Consider the following 20,648-nt stretch of genomic DNA (forward strand, 5'->3'; position numbering starts at 1 on the left):
CAAGAACATGGTAAAGCACTCAATGTCCTGAAATGCTTGAAGACATACCACTTTACATTAAACAAGGACAGATTTTATTTTTTAAACAACAGCTTATATTGTTCTGACATACATTTCCAGACAGCTGTGGCCAGCCCAGCTACAATAGAGGTTAAAGAATTTAGAAGATTGCTCAAGACAGCAACACTGCAGATATTTAGTAATTTATTGGCATGGTGCATTTACTGCACAAGTCATCTTAAATTTTGCCCTTTCTTCACTTTGAGCACTTGCAAAACATGACAGGCTGTTTATGTAGAAGAAAATATTTTAAGGCATCAAAGTCATACAATCTATCTTTGAATACATAACCATGTCATAATACCTCCCTGAGTTTTCACGTGCACTTGTGGTTCACGAAAGCTCATCTAGCTGATAAATAACATGTCATAGCCCTTTCAAATCAAATCCTGACAGATGCTGAAAGCAAAAATTCTCAGACAGCGAGAATCTTTAGGGTGAAGTGTGAGGTTGTGAACACTTTCATCTATATGTATAAGATGCCCTACTCACCATTGTTACTAATCACCATACACTATTAGCTGTTTGGCCATTGTAAAGTCAAAGAGCTATCCAGAATTGAATGGTGAAGTCCACAACTTGAAACATACCATTTTAATATAGAGCTGGAAGGATCAGCCTAGCTGATGACAACTTCGCTCATTCCATAACCACCAAAACAATTTAATCACCAGAGGATCAGCATGCCAATCACATTGGTATCAATGCAACTGCAAAATCTTTAATGATTAGGGAAGTTGTAGACACAGTTAAGAGACCTGTTCTGACTACTGTAAACTGCTGACAAAATGATGATGATTTCACTCAGAAACTACAGAACAGTAATGATAATACCTAGCTCTTATATAGTGCTTTTTCATGAGTAGATTTCAAAGCACCGTGGAAGTATCATTATTCCCTTTTTACAGTTGGGAAACTGAGATGCAGGGAGGTAAAGTCACTCAACCAAGGTCACCCATCAGGCTAGTGGCAGAGCTGAGAATACAACCCAGGTCTCCTGAGACCTAGTCTAGTGATCTAGCCACTAGGCCTCCCACTAGGCCTCCCAGCAGTTTATTCCCCGTAATTATAACTACATAAGGATTCTGTTGTTTTAGAAGTGAGCTCTCAGGGAGAGGGGCATTACTGATAAATACTCAAGATACTGTATGCTAGAATAAGTAAGATCAGATGCAGCCAGAGCTGTACTGCCTGTGCAAGACAAAATATTCACCATCATTGCCAATCCCAACAATGTCAAAACTGACCATGTGCTATTTCAAGGTCAGGACTTCTAGCAGGGGTGCTGTTGTGTTTCTATAGTGCCTAGCACAATGGGACCTCAATCCCAATTAGGCCTTTGTATGCTGCCATAATATAAATACTACACCAGCATACAACCTATGTATAGCAACAGGAAGATAGATTGGTTGAGAGGCTTAATGCACTTTTTAAACAAAGAGATTAAAAACCAGCAAAAATTTCTGACCAAGATAGCTGTTAAATAGTACTAAACCAATTATTGTGACCAGTTGTTATGGAACTACTGTACATATTATGACAAGTGCCATACAAACTGCCATAGTAAATTGATGTTGTGAAAATGACATTGCCTGAATCCTCAATCTAAATGAACAGAGGACAAATACATTTAAAAATTTCAGGCAAACTGAAAATGACAGAAGCAAACCTGGTCGCCCACTATAATGAACAAAGGAAAGCTATCCTATGTGATCTTTCTTTGGGAAGGAGCAGAGTATTTGTATAGCAGCCATTTACTAGCAAACTACCATGTTTGATACAGGACTTTTTATTAATAAAGGAAATCTTGTCTCTGCTGACACTGATTAAATAATCACCTAGAAAGCATGAGAGAATTCTCTTGAAAAACAAAACAAACAAGCAAACAAAAAACATAGAATAGAGTCTACGTGTATCTATATTCATAAATACAGGACTGCTTGGGAGAAAAATGGAAGAACTATTGCTGAAAATAATTTAAACTAGACTGAAGGAGACTCTCTGGAATATATAGTATATGGGGAAAACAGCAGTGACGGTGGGGGGTGCATTAAATAATTTTGTAGGTCTAGTGTGTGAAGAAACTGACATTTACTAAAGAAGCAGGCAGCAAACTATGTATCCAGTTGTCTCATTTTGCCCTTTTCAGGGAGTAATGCACTACTCCATTATGATCTTCAAAGATTTTCTCATTCTGTTATCATCCATGAAAGCTTTTCCACATCACAGAAGCACTTCCTTCCACAGTGGAGAGAGAGTGTGTGTGCTTTGGGATGACTTGTGGGAGAGGACAGAGATTTATTGTTATTGAGCAGAGGAAAACATTTATTATACAATCTAGACATGGAAACATCCCTTTGAAAATATTTCATAACATTGCCCCCATGAGTTAGGGGAGGGAGGCATAAAAGGAAATCAGAAAGATTGCTTATTTTATGAACTTGCACTTGTTTGGTTGGTGGCTTCCAGACCCCAAATGTTGTATAATATTTTACTGTTGAGTGTGTACAGTTCATATAATTTATTATGTGTAGTTTCTGGTCTACAGATTGGTATGTTAACTAGGTATCATAGGTCACTTGCTCCCTCTAATGCCTATGATTTTTATATAACTTAGAACAGCATCAAGCCATCTATAATAAATAATGGGAGTTTATTCTAAGTAATTAAAATCATTATTCACATCATATCAGGAAAGGAACATAATTACCCCCTGTTAAGATTGGTCTAAAGATTTGTTTAAATATTTGAATTTGTAGTTCAGATAAACAAACCATTGTTCTTAAAACAAGGGAGGGAAATAGACTTATTTTGTTTAATCAGTCAGAACATACACTGCACCTGAGCTCTGAATACCTCCCTAGATTTTCACAGGCAGTAGGATAGAATTAGTGCAGAATTAGCACTGGATCATGTAACCTGTCAGACTTGTGTCAACCAGAGTCAGCAACTGAAGAGGCATAGTTGGACGAATATATTTTATTACATAGCAAAACTTTAATAGTAGGTGTACATATTTTCTCTTTTTGCAGATTGTAATAAAAAAAGAATGGTTTCAGGTTGTACAGTAGTTAGGTTAAAAGGATTTTTGCAGAGTTCCCACACTTTTTAGCTGATGTTCCAGAATGTACTTAGTTTCTTCTAACACCTAGTTTATCACTAATAACCTTTTAAACCATGTACAGTTCATTTAGTGAGATAGATATGAACATTCCATAAGCTGATCCTTTTCACACCCGCAACAGGTTGGTGACTATTAAAACTTGGGTCCTTTCCTGTGGTGTTACATACAAAGTTTTGTATATTCTATCACTTTAGAAGAAACCAAAGAAACTAAATAATTACAATTTGCCCCATTACTCACACACACATTCCAAAACTGTGGGCCATGGGATAGGTGTTCTATAGAGTTAAATTAAATAGTATCTGAAAGTCTAACTAGAACAACTTTGTTTTATAGACATAAATAATATTTCCTATGTTTATTTTTTCCAATTCTGGGGTTTATTCTCATTTTAGCATAAAGTTAATATAATATAAAAACAATGCTTTTAGATTGATTTTAAAAATGGGCATAAAAAAGCTATTACCAGTCAGTTTCATTAATGGTTTTGATTATTTTTAAAGAACTACTTAAATATATTAGATGTTGATTTTTTAAAAGTCAAACATAGTGTCACACAGCTGCATAAAAAATGCTAGTGTTATCATAAAAATCATACAGTACCTTATTGCAGTCCTTAGGCATCTTCACTCTTTTTCCTAGATATGGACACCTTAATTTCAGAAAAGGATTGCCTGGTACTTGGTACAGAAAAAGCTAAGCTTTTCTGAACACAATCTGCCATTTTTTGACACTATTTTATCTTGCCTTTCCAGTAGCAATGAAATCACAGTTCAACACTGTTAGGAGAAGGCTCATTACAATATTTATAGAACTCTGAGGACAACTCATTAGACACATTCAAATGATCTAAGAGAAAGGTACAGTAACTGAAATTCCCTTTCCGAAAGGTGTATTATAGAGATGAGCAAAGTGCCGCAAGAAGGCTTTGTTGACATCAAAGGCAATGGTGTATTTCTTTGCACCATTGCTTACCATTTAAAAAGCTGCCTATCAGAAGCCATTGCTGCTTCACTGGCAAGCAGATCATTGAAAGCTCACATTGCTGAATCAAACCCATGCAAACTGTCCTCAAGTTTCCTCTCTATCTGTAGTCTAGTGTTCACCCTAATAATATTAAACAATTGGTGTAAAATCCTGGCTCCCTTCAAGTCATTGGCAAAACTCCCATTGACTTCACTGGAGGTAGAATTTCACCTTTGGTACAAAGGTCTTCTGATTATAGCCGCTTTATAATATGAATAAAAATACAGTCAAGGATTATGTTTTAAATTTTTGAATACAATAAATAATGTGGGTGATGCTCCCACTTCACAGATGAGCAGCAGTGCTGTGAGGGCTGGCCCTGCCCCCAGAGCCCTGATCAGCTGGGGATAGGTAGACTGAAGAAGTTGTACTCTCTACCTGTACCCCCTCACTCCCTGATCTCCAGCTGGCTAGAGAACTGGCTGGAAATCTGGCCCCTGGTTCCTGCTGCCAGCCCTCTTCTGATTGGAGGATGGGATTACTGTTGTTGCCGGCTCAAAGGGCCCGAGGCGGAGCAACAGCAGGGTTCGTTGCCCGGTGTGCATCGCACTAATTAACACACCAGGGTGGAAAAGCAAACCATGTTTATTTGAGCCCAAATAAGGTGCCAGGGAGAAAAAGCATTCTCAAATCCTGCACACCCGCGTGCAGGCGGGGTCCCAGCATTTATACCCCTCTTGTTTGTGTAAGCCTTTTGTTAGGTTTTCCCCCTCACCCCTCCCTTCCCAACAGCAGTTACTTTAAACATTACATTTCAGCGTGTTAAAAAAGTTCCCATTCGCATATTTATCTATGGCCTTCACAGCACAAACGCATGCAGATTTTCCTCCCCCTCCTCCCCGCCGCTTTTTGCTGTTTCAAATTGTCCTACAGCTGCAAGCTGAGACAGCTGACAGTTACACATTTTGCTTGCTGTCTGTTAGCATCTTAGGCTGGTTAAAGTTCACAGCATGGAAGACCTTTGGTTACCACTTTGGTTTACTTAGGCCTAGTGACACCAACACTGTGATTCAGGGCCGCCCAGAGGATTCCGGGGGCCCGGGGTCTTCGGCGGCGGGGGGCCCTTCCGTTCCGCGACCCGCCGCCAAAGTGCCCCGAAGACCCGCGGCGGGAGCCCCCCGCCGCCGAATTACCGCCGAAGCGGGACCCGCCGCCAAAGTGCAGCCCGGTCTTCGGCGGTAATTCGGTGGCGGGGGGGGGTCCCCGCCGCGGGCCTTCGGGGCACTTTGGCGGCGGGTCGCGGAACGGAAGGGCCCCCCGCCGCCGAAGACCCCGGGCCCCCGGAATCCTCTGGGCGGCCCTGAATCACAGTGTTGGTGTCACTAGGCCTAAGTAAACCAAAGTGGTAACCAAAGGTCTTCCATGCTGTGAACTTTAACCAGCCTAAGATGCTAACAGACAGCAAGCAAAATGTGTCTTCAGCGGCGGGTCCCAGAACGGAAGGGCCCCCCGCCGCCGAAGATCGGGCTGCGCTTCGGCGGCGGCGGCGGGTCCCGCTTCTCCCCCCCACCCCGGCCCCGGCCTCAGCCTCAGCCTCTTATCCGAGCGCGTCTCCGGCGGGGCCTGAGCTCCGTCCCGCTCAGAGCCACGTGGTGAGGGGGCGGGGCTGTGAGCTCCACGCCGAGCGGAGGCAGCTGCCCCGCCCCCTCCCCACGCCGCTCTGAGCGGGGCGGGGCTCAGGCCCCGTTGGAGCTCCCAGCCCCGCCCCCTCACCACGCGGCTCGGATCGGGGCGGGGCTCAGGGGCTCGGCCGGAGACTCGGCGCTTGATGCGCTGAGGCTCCAGGAGCGGGGCGGAGGCGGAGGCGGAGGCGGGAGCCTCCGCTCTTTTCTTGGGGGCCCCTGCGGAGCCCGGGGCCCGGGGCAAATTGCCCCCTTTGCCCCCCCCCTCTGGGCGGCCCTGCTGTGATTCAAGGCCCTCTTGCTGCCAACTTCCAGAGGACACAGAGATACAGTTAATAATAATAATAATATATGGAGATATACCTATCTCATAGAACTGGAAGGGACCCTGAAGGGTCATTGAGTCCAGCCCCCTGCCTTCACTAGCATGAACAAGTACTGATTTTTGCCCCAGATCCCTAAGTGGCCCCCTCAAGGATTGAACTCACAATGCTAAGTTTAGCAGGCCAATGCTCAAACCACTGAGCTATCCCTCCCCAGAATGTCATGTATGGTCTCTAGTGAAAGCCTGTGTCACACTGGTCAACGTAATAATTGTAAGATATATATATGGAAAATATATGAAGAGTTATGTATATGTACTAAAAATTATGTTCTCTGGGTCTGAGAGTTCAGACAGGCCACCAAAAGGTAATCCACATACACCTGGTATGCTTATCTTACTCTGATTGGTCACATGCAAATTCAGTATTGTATCATTCACAATGAACAAAATGCTAATCAACAGATTATGGGGGATGAAGGCAAAAACAAAAACTGCAGGACTTATCCTGCTTAGAAGTAAGACAAAATGACAGTTTGAAACTATATCTAGGGTACAGCAGAACCACTAGGTATTCCTTCAGTCTGTGAGGACAAACTGCCTGTGGGGCTTGATTTTGTGAGACGGGTTCTCAGCCAAACTGGTTGAAAAGGCTGGGGAAAAACTTGTGGTAAACTGTCTTGTCGGAGACATAGGAATGCCTTTTTAGGTAAGTTTAGTCTCTAGAAAGCATGTTATGATTTTGTTTCGTTTATATATAACCATTTGTTTAGAATATTTTTATCACTATCACTTCTTTGATGATAAACGTATTCTTGTTTTCACTATCCATATAAAATTAAGTGCGCTGTGCTAAGCAAAGTGGTGATCCAGAGTTGAATCTTACAAGCTGGTATGTACTGTTGCTTTGGGAACAGTGGATATAAGAGTTCTGGGAGAGTTCAGTGGAACGGGCTGAACATTCCAGAGGGACACCTGAAAGACTTGGGGGTTGGTATGTACTTATACTAAACTGAACAGAGAAAGTATCAGAGGGGTAGCCGTGTTAGTCTGGATCTGTAAAAGCAGCAAAGAGTCCTGTGGCACCTTATAGACTAACAGACATATTGGAGCATGAGCTTTCATGGATGAATATCCACTTCATTGGATATTCACCCATGAAAGCTCATGCTCCAATATGTCTGTTAGTCTATAAGGTGCCACAGGACTCTTTGCTGCTTGTATAGGGAAAGCGAGGCCTGTTTGTGTTGCCAGAGGCAGGTGGTTTCAGGGAGCTGATCACAGATAAGGCTCTCTCACTGGGCTGGTGGTGGTGAAGTGCCTCACAACCCTCAGTACCCCTGGGAAGTGTCACATTACCATTTAAGAAGGGACTCGGTGGCCTGCAGGAGAGAGCATATGCTGCTGCTGCAGAGACACAGCAGACAGAGTCTGAGCTCAGGGCAGGGGGACAGGACCATGGAGCTGCCTGAGTGTTTGGTTCCTATGAGCCAGCACTGCAGATGAGAACTGGACACAGCCCAAAGGGAAGGAAGTACCTTAATCAGGGACAAAGGAGCGGAGGCTGGAGGGACCCTGGAGACTGTTTATGACTGATGGAGATAGAGTTCCTTTTAGGCATCTTGTATTTATGTTGTACTCCCACTAAGTGATTGTGCTTTACAATGGCACTGGGGTTCTGTACGCGCTAATAAAGGGGATAGGGTAGATCAGTGTATTGGAGCAGCTCTGGAGTGAATTCTTGCCTTTCCAAAGTTTGTAAGTGTTTGGAACAAACTAACAAAGAGTGGAGTCCCCACCACATCTTTTGTAGGGTGCACATAGTACAGTCTTTGCATTTGAGCTCATGTATGTACTTGGGGTTAGATTTTGACTCAGGTAAGGAAGCAAGGGCTTGTCTTTTTGATGATTTAGTGTGTGGCATGCTGGGATGTAAATCTACAGTGTTCTATCCTGACATGCACTAAATGGTCATATGAACCCTGCCGCTGTGCATTAGAAGTTCCATAGTGTGCTTTGATGCACTTCTGAAACAGCAGTATGTCACAAAAGAATAGCACAGGCATGTAGGGACAAAATCAGAAAGGCTAAGGCACAAAATGAATTACACCTAGCAAGGGACATAAAAAGCAATAGGAAGAGGTTCTGTAAAACACATTATAAACAAGACAAAGTTGAAGGAAAATGTAGGTTCACTACTTAATGGGGAAGGAAAGCTGACACGAAGAAAGCTGAGGTGTTTAAAACTAATTTTGCTTGTGTTCACTAAAAATGTTAATTGTGACCAGATGCTTAACACAATTCATAAGGGGTGTTAATTATGACTGTTAATTAATGTGTAAAGCACTGTGGATACTAAAGTGATGGGTATGATAGAAACACCTTAGATAGAACACCTTTGATAGAACATCTTAGTGCTAGAATTAACCAAAATACAAACACAGTCCTCTAATGACTACTGAATTTGTGGTGTCCTCCAAAGCCCCAACCTATTTGGACAATTGTTGCCTGAAAATATAATAAAGTTACCAACATTTGCAGCAGGAGGCTGATGGTTGCCCAAAGATCTTGTTCCTAGTTTGTGTATCAAATAAGTCTGTTAACTTTTGGAGTGTCTTAAATAATAATTTAATTGACTCTTCTTAAGTCCACAGGCCAGTGAGCATGTGCTTAGTGGTGTGACCACAATGAAGAAGAGGGATAGCACATGGAAACAGTGTTTTTTACAGGTCCATCCAAAAATGCTAAGGCTGTCTGTTACTTCAGTAAGTTCTAAGCAATCATCCTTTGGGCAGAATGTCAAAGTATTGGCCCCAAGTGAATTAGTCAAGTATTTGATCAGGAAAAGTACTTGAAATTTCAGCATAAAATATTTAATTGGGAAAACCTGAATTACATCTTTCCCAGTTTGTATAAAAGCAATCCTGTTTGTACATACCACATTATAAATCCACAGCTGAATTTGAAAAAAATAAATAATTATAGGGAAATGCAACTATATTCTTTTTCCTAGAAGTTATCATAACATCTCTTGCAGAAATAAAAAAAGTTAATGTGAATTTCTGTTTATCTTGATAATAAGCCCTTTTCCTGCTGTTGCCACACAATTCACAATGGAGAGGCAATTACAAGGGGTTCACAAAGAAATAACTGAGATATGAATTTCAAGGTTGGGGAAGAGAACCACAAAGTTAGAACTGGCACATAATAATGTAATTACCTTCACCTGTGTTCAATGGGAGTTTTTTTGTAGAGCAGTGGGAGCAGAATTGGGCCCTAAAACTGTGTAATCTTATTTTGTGTCCTGTGTTGGTGCCAAATAAATTGTGAAAAGATTCTAACAGCACTGCCTGTTTATTTTAAAAAGCCTGGTCTCTAAGTAGTCGTAAATAAAGAGTAATCAAGATGAGAATGCTTAATCATCCTTTCATCCTTCAGGAGGTTAAGCAAATATGTCCATACTAAACTTGATCACTGTCCAAAAATATTTATTTTATAGAGCACAAATGACTGAATATTGTAACTGGGCCAAATATTACAGTAATAGTTGGATAATCTTACCATTTCCTAGTTTGTCAAGGTATCTCTAGAGACCATACATTCTGTTGGTTTATTTAATCACCATGCAATTTTCCTTTAAAAGCCTAGTAATTTCTAAATTATTATCAAGATATTTGTATTATCCATACATGCATACTGCAGTGTAACATTTAGACTTAGAATAAGATGACCAACTGAAGCTGAACTTTTTTCATATGTATGGTTTAGAAGATATAAGTCCATTTATATGTAGACGAGTTTCCTGAAGAAATTACCCAGCCCATGAAACTTTTAATGTATCTTGTGTGCATAAATCCCATCATTCTTATGCACCTGTGATGAATTTGGGCCAATATGTTTTAGTTACATTTGCAAAGATTAGGATAGCCGGATCACTATCTAACAGGGTTAATGTCACATTCTTCACATCACTTAGAAGAAATATATGGCAGAACTGCTAGAGTGCTGCAACATAGCAATTTGTAAATTATTTTGAGGACTGTAGATTTAGATAGTGAGTGCTAAGATCAAATAGGGACACTATGCATTTCAGTAATGCCTTTCATATGAGATTGTCAGAGTACTTTATTTTTACAAATATTTTTTAAAATGTGTCCCTCTCCTTTGTCACTGTGTTTGTACAAATCTTAAAAACAACACAAAATTAATTAGCTAGTGTTCACCAAAAATAAATACACCCAAACCATAGAATTGTTAAACATAACAAATAACCCTGTCATTACCCCACCAGCAAAGGTTAAAAGAGGGGTGGCCAACCTGTGGCTGCAGAAAAGCATGCGGCTATTCAGAAGTTAATATGTGGCTCCTGGTATAGGCACCAACTCCGGGGCTGGAGCTACAGGCACCAACTTTCCAGTGTGCTGGGAGGAGAGGGGGAGATGTGCTCACTGCTCAACCCCTAACTCTGCCACAGGTCCTGCCCCTACTTCACCCCTTCCCCCAAGGCCCCCACTCCTTCCTGCCCCATTCCCTGAGCCTGCTATACCCTCACTCCTCTCTCTCCCGCTCCCTGCAGAGACTCCTGCATGCCGCAGGAGGCATGGGGGAAGGATCGGGAGGCACTGATCAGCAGGGCAGCTGGCAGGCGGGGGTTGGGAGAGCTGAAGGGGGCCTGTTGAGGTAATGCTGTGGCTCTTTGGCAATGTACCTAGGTAAATTCTGGCTCCTTCTCAGGTGCATGTTAGCCACCCCTGGGTTAAAAGAATAGATGGACTTTTAACTGTGCCTTGAGTCCAACAGAGGAGCTCTATCAGATTAATGGAAGAGGCTCATAGTTAATTAGTCAGTAGTCTCATTAATTATGCCTCTTAAATCTTTCCATTCAAATGTAGTTGTGTATTGTAATTTACACATTTTCTTACATTTGAATGAACAGTTGGGACTTTAAAAGATCAGCCTATATAGATTATGGCTAAATTCAGTAAATTAGTCTCTAGCTATGTTTTAGATATATGGCACTTCATTTATTGCTGCGATATTGGAATGGTTCAGCCTCACGTAACTTCACCACCATTTTAAAACATCTATGAAACTATTTCTTCTAGAATTTTCTATATACATGCACACACATTATGGACTTAATTGTTCAACCCTTACTCATGCAAGTCTATGGGACTACTGTACTCATGTGAGTAACTTTGCCCACACATGATCATGCATGTATAGCCTTTCATAAGCACTAAATAACTTTGATCATGCATATATGGCCTTTTCATAAGCATAAGTAATTTTGCCCAGAAATAAATAGCCTTTTATGATCATGCATATATAACCTTTCATACGCGCATACTTTCTGTTGGTTTATTTAATCATCATGCAATTGTCCTTTAATAGCCTAGTAATTTCTAAATTATTATCAAGCTATTTGCATTACCCATACATGCATTTGGGGATAAAATAAAATAAAAGTGCCTAGAAGGAAATTGTTAATTAATTTTGTCGTGCCATATTCCCAGAAGCGAGATAGGGACTGTGTTAGGTCTGTTCTGCAGATAAACATTGACAGGCACTGAAAGGCCCCATATACACATGTTCCCTCTCATATTTTCACTCTCTTTCTCCCTCCAAAAATAGGCTCCATAAAAAACAGGAAAAGTATTTTTTGAATGACTTTATCTGAAGTGGTTTTACTGGTTCTGATAGCGAGTCTTAAATTGCCAGAACAGTGTGCTGGCAACATCAAGAGAATATTAATAACCAGCAGCTATTACTGTCAACAGGAGAATCCAGAAGCCATTTGTTTTTCTTCTGCACATAGCCAGACTTTTTACATGATATCGAAACTATCTGCCTTCAGCATGACATAAAGTTGTGGTGAAAGGTACTATTTTAGAATGTAAGTGCTTATTTCCAAGCAGCAAACAAGCTGCCAACTACAGATAATCACTCAGGGAGCCACAAAAGACAAGTTTAGAGATACAGATCTTTATCTCAGATATGAGATAATTCCTGCACTTCAGAGTGTAAAGTGCATTTAGCATGCATGAAAGTCCTTAGTGTGACTTAGGAACATATCTCTAAAGACAGTTCCATATCCAGAACATATCTCCAAACACCAGTTCCAGCTCCACAGTCAATCAGGATGCCCTGTGAACATGATAAAGGTACTGGTTGTACATGTACATTCACGTCATTAGTGTTTAAAGCAGAGAAATGCCATCAGACTGATTTCAAAAACACTAGTCAACACAATAGGTCAAGGGGGAAAACTGAAATCTCAGGCTACTGTGATTTTGATCTAATACAATTTTTATATTTATAAAATAGAAGGCTCGTTCTCATAAACATGTGAGCTGATCCATCTCTCTTCCCTTCACCAGTGGTAATCTGACAGCTACTGTAGCTTTTTGATCCCCAGCATAGTATCACTTTGTTACTATTGACCAGTTAATCCACTTTTACACTCAAACAGGAAAACACAGTGAAGTCAGCAGGAGCTGCTGAGTGCTCAGCACTTCTGAAAATCAGGCCACTTATTTAGGAGCCTATATATATGGACATGAAAATCTTGGCCTATATAGTCTCCAAATTGTAGTCACTTAGGGCTGAACGCTTATTGCAGTGCTCACTCTGAGTAGCCAGACTGGGTTGTGAGTAGATGAGCAAGAGGGAAGAATCCTCTCTCACAGGCCTGGAGCATATGCAGAGCCCCTCCATGGGGGCTCTGCTGAATTAGACCTCCATGCTCCTTACACATCCCTGCTGTGGGGTGGAGGACCTGCATGATGGCAGATCCTCTGGCCTGGCTCTTTCCTTCCCCGCATCCTGCACTCTGCCATGCGGATAGTTCCTAATGAGTAGGGGTTCCTAAATCGGGCACCGAACCTTGCACTGAGAAACTGCACTTCCTCCGCTTCCAGGGGACCCTCCACAGCTTTAGGGGAAAGGACAGGACTTGTCCTTTAGTGATAAATAACCGCTCCCAATTACGTACATTATAAATTGCTGTGAGGTTATTTCTACTAGAATGGTTGGTGTGGAGAGGTATAAGGGTTTTACTAGCATGAGTTTAGGATATGCTCATAGCTCACTCATGACAGACATGCAGGAGTAATGCTGGTCATCCCAAACCATTCAGATATGTCCTACTAAGGCATCTCCCCAGAACTTACTCTAATATTCCAAACCCTGGAGTGGCTTTGAGCAGAAGCCATTTTATTTGAATCGGCCTGTCGAAGAACTGTTTCCTTGTTCCCACAAACTTGGAATTTTTCCTGTAAAAATTACTCCCTTCCTGGGGACTGAGGATGAGCAAGACTCAGTTTTGGGCTGATACCAGCTATTGCATAAGCTTTAGTTTCTAACATCTTATGGTACTAAAGTTATAGAAATGTGAACTTTATACCATTGAAGATTCCCAACTCTCAACCAGGATATACAGTACCTGCTTTTAATCCTGGAAAGGTCTGAGATCATACTCTAAAGCCAGGATATTTCATAGGTTCCTAGAAATTACCATATTGGATCAGACCAGTGGTCCAGCTAGTCCAGTTTCTTAGCTTTGACATTGGCCAGTACCAGCTGCTTCAGAGGAAGGTGCAAGAAACCTTGAAGAAATGAGTTATGGAATAACCTGCCCACAAGAAAAGTTTCTTCCTAATCCCCATTAGTTAGAAGCTGGTTTATTTCATCAAGCAAAAGAGTTGATATCCCTTCAAAACCCTGAGCTAGTTTTAATCCTTACTCTAATAATTTGGGATATTCTTCTAATCCATATAAATAATCCTTTTCTAAATCCTGTTAAACTCTTGCCCTCAATGGTATCTTGCAGTGAGTTCCGTAAGCTAGTTGTGTCGTATGAAAAATCATTTCTTTTATCAGTTTTAAATTTGCCAACTTTTAATTTAATTGAATCTCCTTGTTTGGGAATTATAATGAAGGGTGCATAGAATTTCTGATTTACCTTCTCTATGTCATTTACTATTTTGTATATATTAATCATTTCCTTTCTTATTTGTATCCTCTGTAAGATAAATAGTGCCAGTTTTTTCAATCATTTATCATATCAGAGTTTTTCTCATCACCTGTCTCTAAACCTAATCTATTGTTGCTGATATGCCTTTTTTGAGATAGGACAAAGTATTCCAGATGAGGGTATACCACTGGTTTATATAATGGTGTTATCATATTTTCAGTAGTATTCTCCATCCCGTTCCTCATACCGTTTGTTCGTTTGTTTGACCACTATTGCACAATGAGCAGAGTTTCATCGAGGTGGCCACAATGATAGCCACATCTTTCTGAGCTGCTAATGCTAATTTAGAATCTAGCAGGGTGTATGAACACTTCACATTATTTCTTCCTATATGTATTATTTTGTATTTGTCAGCACTGGATTTCATCTGCCATCATGTTGCCCTTTCATGTAGCTTGGTTCGGTCCCTCTGATGCCTCTCACAGTTTTCTCAAGTCTTGACTACCCTTACAAATTTTGTGTCATCTGAAAATTTTGCTACCTCACTGATCACTTCTCTTTCCAGATCATTCATAAATGTATTAATATATAGAAAAAATAGAAAAATCTAATTAGGTCATTATTGGAGGTGTTTCACATTTATGAGTTGTAATTTTTCTCTTGTTCTGATTTTGTGTGTGTGTGTGTGTGTCTATGAGACTAGGGAAGACCAAAGGGAAGCAGGTGTATACATACATATATGTCAGAGTGAGAAAATAAAATAGACAAGTACAATTTCTTTATACCTGTTACACTGTTTTTTTCAATCAAGTTTAAATTATGTTTAATCTTCATTGCTAGTCTGGTTTGCAGAATATTTTGGCTGCTCAGCTTGGATGGGATTGACCTGAGTAAGAAATTGGTTTGAATTTAACTTGGGTTTAAATTTATTTTAAAAGACAGTGTAGATGGGACCTTTGATGAATAATGAAGACTTAGTTCCAGATCATTTTATCCACTTTCATATTACTCTTCATAGTTTTCTTGAACATACAATTACTCAAAAATGTTGTTTTTTTTAAATTAAAAATAGAGAAAAAAGTAGAAATAATTTAGTAAAACAATAGATTATTTCTTTGTTTCTTCTTTCTTTCTTTCCTCCAGTCGAGGACTCCTGCCCTGTAGATCATTTTGTGAGGCAGCAAAGGAAGGTTGTGAACCAGTTCTGGGGATGGTGAATTCTTCGTGGCCTGAGTTCCTCAGATGCTCCCAGTTTCAAAACAGAACTGAAAATGACAACATCACGAGGGTCTGCTTCTCGCCATGGCAAGAGAGAGGAAAACAACGTACGTTACTTTGTTTTAATCATCAAATTGAATTTATTAGGTTTTGCTTAATAACGCATCTTTGGGTAAAGCCTTCAAAATCAAAGCTTCCAGGGTATGAAAATGTGATTATAAGATGAGGCTGGTAGCGTGGCCTGTTGTTAAAGTTGCCCAATACTTCCCATTATGAGAACCTGATATAAGTTGTTGTTTTGACCAGGGCTGGCTCTAGGATTTTTGCTGCCCCAAGCAAAAAAATGTTTGGCCACTCCCCACTTTTTTTTTCGTGCCCCCCTGCCCCCAGCCCCGCCCCAAATCCACATTTCTGAACCCCTTCCCCAAATCCCCAGCCCCGCCTCCTTCCCCGGGCGTGCCGCATTTCCCCCCCACCCGATTTGCTTCTTGGGGGCCCCCTGCGACCTCCCGCCCTAGCTCACCTCTGGTCCGCCTGCTCCCCTGGGTGCGCCGCCACTCTGTTTCTCCTCCCTCCCTCTCAGGCAAGGGAGGGAGGAGAAGCGGAGCAGCGGTGCGTTCAGGGGAGCAGGTGGAGAGGACGTGAGCTAGGGTGCAGGGGGGCACAGGAGGTAACAGGGGGTAGAGGAACCACTCCCTGCTCCAGCTCACCTCCGCTCCACCACCGCCGCCTCCCCCCAAGCGTCTCGTTGCTCGGCTTCTCCTCCCTCCCAGACGTGCTGCACGAAACAGCTGTTTTGCGCGCAGCAAGCCTGGGAGGGATGGGGGAGAAGCGGAGTGGTGGCAGCGCGCTCAGGGGAGCAGGCAGAGGCGGAGCGGAGGCAAGCTGGGGCGGCGAGCTGGGGTGGTGGGGGCACTTTTTCCCCATGCCCCGGAGTCAGCACCTATGATGGCCAGTGCCAGAATGCTGTCCCTAGAAATGTGTCGCCCAAGCACCTGCTTGTTTTGCTGGTGCCTGGAGCTGGCCCTGGTTTTGACAAACGTTAACCATTTGTGCTGAAATTTTCCATGCTGTGTGCATGCTGGAGGCTGATATTTTGAGGGGAGAATTTCAGCCAAAACAGTACAGCTGCTTCCAAGAACAAGGCTAGGGAAAAGTAATAAAATTATAAAATGCAGTGACCTTTTCTCTGAAAAGCTCTAGGACCTCCATGCTTTGGAGTAAGATCTTGAAATTTGGCAGAGGGGTAGCCTTTGTGTCAGGGATGTGCCTTTTGATGTTCCTGTGAAAATCCACCCAAATTTGGCCAAATTTATAAGCCTTTTAGGAATCGCAGATTGCACATGCTCAATACAGACTTAGACTTAAGGAGCTAAAACCTCCAAAGATTCTGTGTGCACTGAGCATGCTCCATCCTAGTATTGATAGGACTGTGCATACAGGGATGGCTCCAGGCACCAGCTTATCAAGAAGGTGCTTGGGGCGGCCACTCCGGAGCTAGGCGGCACTTTCAAATATTTGGCGGCAATTCGGCGGAGAGTCCCTCACTCCTGCTCGGAGTGAAGGATCTCCCGCTGAATTGCCACAGATCGCGATCACAGCTTTTTTTTTTTTTTTTTTGGCTGCTTGGGGCAGCAAAATCCCTGGAGCCGGCCCTGTGTGCATACACTATCCCTACAGAGTGACTGAGTAAGTTCCATTCCGAGGGGGAGCCAGACACTGGAATTGAAGGCAGGGAGGAGGAAGGTGCTGGCCTCAGATGCAGGGAAGACAAGGACTGTACTGGGAAGGAAAAGAGTGAATTGGGATAAGTAGCCAGAGAGACTGAGGCTCAAGTGGGAAGGAGAGAAACTGTCTCTAGAAGTTGGGAGGGGACTTGATTTTGAAGCTGGGGTGGGAGGAGACTGGGACTGGCTGGGTAAGGAGATGGGGACTGGGAGGTGGTGGGGGTGTGGGAAGGGGAGCTAGAGACTTGTTGGGGAGGGAGATAGGGTTGGGGAGGCTGGGACTGGTTGGATAAGGAGACTGGGAGATGGGAATGGGGGAGACTGGGACGAGGAACTAGTGGGGGCAGGGGAAGGGGGAGACAGATCTGGATGTAGAGGGGAGAACAAGGATTGGAAGGTCAAAGAGACGAACAAGGAGTCAGGGAGTTGGGAGACTGAGATTGGCTAAAGAGCAAGGGGTGTGTGTGTGTGTGTGTGTGTGTATGGGGGGGAGATTGGGACTGGAAGCCAGTGGAGAACAGGAAATGGTGGCAGGAGGCTGAGGGTTTGGGGGGGAAAAGAGGCAGATTAGATGAAGAGCTGGGAAGGGGGAACTAGCACTGGCTGGGCCAGGAGATTAGGACTGGGAGCGTGAGATGGGAAGTGCTTGGAAGGGGCAATACTAGGATTTGGACAGGGAGCCCAGAAGGGGAGACTTGCACTAGCTGGGCAAGAAGACTGGGATGAGAAAGAAGCCTGAGGAGAGGAGACTGGGACTGGTTAGGCAAGGTGAATGGAGCTCGGATGAGAAGCCAGCTGTGAGGAAGAGAGAGGACAGGGTTGTGCAAACTGCAGTGATCTTGGTTTATTATTTGCAGTTCTGACATGCTTCCAATTAAAGCAAAAGGTTATTTAAATTGTGTTTTTGCTTGGACATGCACAAATAATGGGTGTGTGCTCTTATGTGTATATGAAGAGATTCCATGTAGAATGTGTGATGGAAACTATAGAATAGTGAATTTTTTTCATTTTTAAGAGCATTTCTATTTTCACTCTATCTTCTGACAGAGGGTGTCTGACTATTGTGTGCTTTCTACATATTTTATTACTTAGAAACTATGGTCCTCAATATTTTACTCTTAAGACTCATGTGGATTTTACAGATTCTAAGGGGGAGTCCATATACCTGACTGTGTTTCCATTCGGTTTGCCAGGACCACAAACACTTATCACAATGGCCAATTACAAGGCTCCCTGATTTTTGTCTGCCAGGCAGAATGAGGAATGCTTAGCAGACAAACATATCCATGTGACAGCTATTGTTATCTGTCTCCCAGCCCCATTTTCCCACTACAGGTAAGGATGGAACTCACATCCAGGAAAGTAGGGGAAAGAGCAGAGATACCACTCTCAGTTGCCAGGAGGTAGGGAGAAAGAGAGAAGAGTGCCAGCAGCTGAGGAGATGAGGTTGAAAAAGAATGCTAAATGTACCTCTCTGTAGGATTTAGACTTTTCTGTCTTAAAGACACAGTGTCAAACATGGATGCCACTGTGACCAAAACAACCCAATGCAAGTATATCACAATGCAATAATTTCATGGTTCTCTATAACTTTAGTCAAAGGATAAAATGGCTTCTCAGCTGTTAAATGCCACCAATGAAATACAGGAGAGTTTTAAATCAAATTTTTTTTAGTTGCAAATGTCACAAGGGAACCTGGGTTTTTGAAAAATGTTAGCAACTTCTAAGGCTGGTATTCTGTAGGTCTTGTGTGGAAATGAAAGCATCACCGAAGACAAGGCCACTTAGCACTCTCCCATTGCCTGAAACATCTCATTATGCAGCCCATTTTCTTTTCTATTTTCCATTATTATGCAGAATGTGCCCACTAAAGGCTGAAAGAGAAATTGGCTGATATAAAAATACAGAGCTCTGGGAATTCAGCTGCAGAAGTTTAAAAAAAAATATTTGCATTAGTTTCACACATGAGTTGTGAGTAAGTAAGGGAGTGAAGGTCAAGTTTTTTCAGTCTTTCCTCCCACTTGATCCCTCTAACCTATCTGCTACCTTGTCTGCATACTTGGAAAAAATAATATTTAAATAGCATTCTTGTGGGTCTGAAATGCACCTCCCTAACCAGGAAAATACTTCAGTTATTTTCCTTTTTTTTAGCTCTCCCTCCACCTCCCTGGTATCTTATTTGCTTTTACTAGCCAAAGCTGGTGATAGTGTACTTGAGAGAATAAATAGTATGTGGTATTTTAAGTAAGAAGTAAAATGAATGCAAGGAGATGGCTTCTATAAGCTTGAAGCCTATAGGGGAGCCCTGGAATTGTGTCTTAAGTAAATAGTCTAGATTGTAAAATGTTTTTAGAACCAACAGTGAATATAGATGCTACTGTACTTCATACAGTATGTGAAACCTATACAAGATACAACCCTGAATAGGCAGCAGCTGGCAAGATAGCAACCACAAACACCGGCAAATTACGTAGTTGAACATGTGCAGCTGGGTTCCAACTTCCTCATGCCTGGAGGACTCCTGTAGCCCTTTGAAGAGCCTAAATTTCCCAGATTCTCCTCTTGTTCAGAGGGCCCAAAGAGATCTTGTTCTGTGCCACTTTTTCCCTGGCCTGGTATGTTTTACAGCCCTCCTGGCTTCCCAAAGTCATCTTCCCACTAACGTCCTGACTCCGCTGCTCTTGCAGGTTCCACACCTAGATGCCTGCTTCTGTTCCCATATTTGCCTCCCTGTGGACATGTTAAAATCTGCACAAGTTGTCACGGCCCTCAGTAGAATGCACTTCTGGTCCACTCCTCCTGCTGACTTCTGTTTGCAACACGTTCTGTGGACTTCAGAAGGTCTGTAGGAAGGCCAGCCTGACAGTCGGAGCAGGAATCAAAGTTTAGTGTCTCTAGGGCTAATGGGAGCTGACTCATGGAAGCTGGGAAGCATGCAGCTCCTGATTGCTACAAGAGTTACCTGCTCTCCGCTTTCCCCCTCATCTCCAGTGATCTGCAGAGTCCTCTCCTGTTGTCTTTCCCAGTTCCAAAGCTCAAGAGTACCACAAGGTATCGTGCTTCCCTTTTCCCAATGCAAGTAATGAACGTTCAAAACTGTAAAAATAACTCAGACCAAAAAAGACAATTTCCAGACAAAAACTTCATTTAGCTGGAACTCAGACTGAGAGCTCCCCACTTTCAAATGTTTAGGTTTCTTTTCTGTTAAACTTTGAACTTCCTAGGTTGCAAATGGTTGGTGTTTTTGATAACTATATCTGCTTTTTTTAAATTTTACTCTTATGTTATTACTATGTACTGTCAGCTTTAACCTCAGCTTAATGATGTTTTTGTCTAGGACACTGGTTATTGTTCATATCCTGCAATTTATTTTGACAGTCAAACAGTGATACTGAATTTTAGAATAATAATTGTTATCAAGCATTGAACATTATTGCAAATACAGCAATGTGGAGCACACCATGGTAGGGTGAATGCCAGATAGTCTTAAACTGTCTTTGTATTTCCCATTTACACAGCCTCCTTCCCACCTAGTGGCCACTCTAAACAGTCACAACTAACACCACCGGGAGGA

The 20,648-nt window shown here is 42.3% G+C and overlaps 1 protein-coding gene across 3 annotated transcripts in view; it reads left to right on the forward strand.

Annotated features, from left to right (window-relative positions):
* CORIN (corin, serine peptidase) overlaps positions 1-20,648 on the forward strand; it is a 281,826-nt gene that overhangs the window by 124,481 nt on the left and 136,697 nt on the right. For all 3 annotated transcript variants that reach the window (XM_045019311.1, XM_045019312.1, XM_045019313.1), the window contains exon 5: positions 15,273-15,454. In XM_045019311.1, coding sequence (XP_044875246.1) covers positions 15,273-15,454 — 182 coding nt within the window. The remainder of the gene's footprint in view (positions 1-15,272; positions 15,455-20,648) is intronic.

This window comes from Mauremys mutica, chromosome 5, assembly GCF_020497125.1.
Source record: "Mauremys mutica isolate MM-2020 ecotype Southern chromosome 5, ASM2049712v1, whole genome shotgun sequence".
Lineage (NCBI taxonomy): Eukaryota > Metazoa > Chordata > Testudines > Geoemydidae > Mauremys > Mauremys mutica.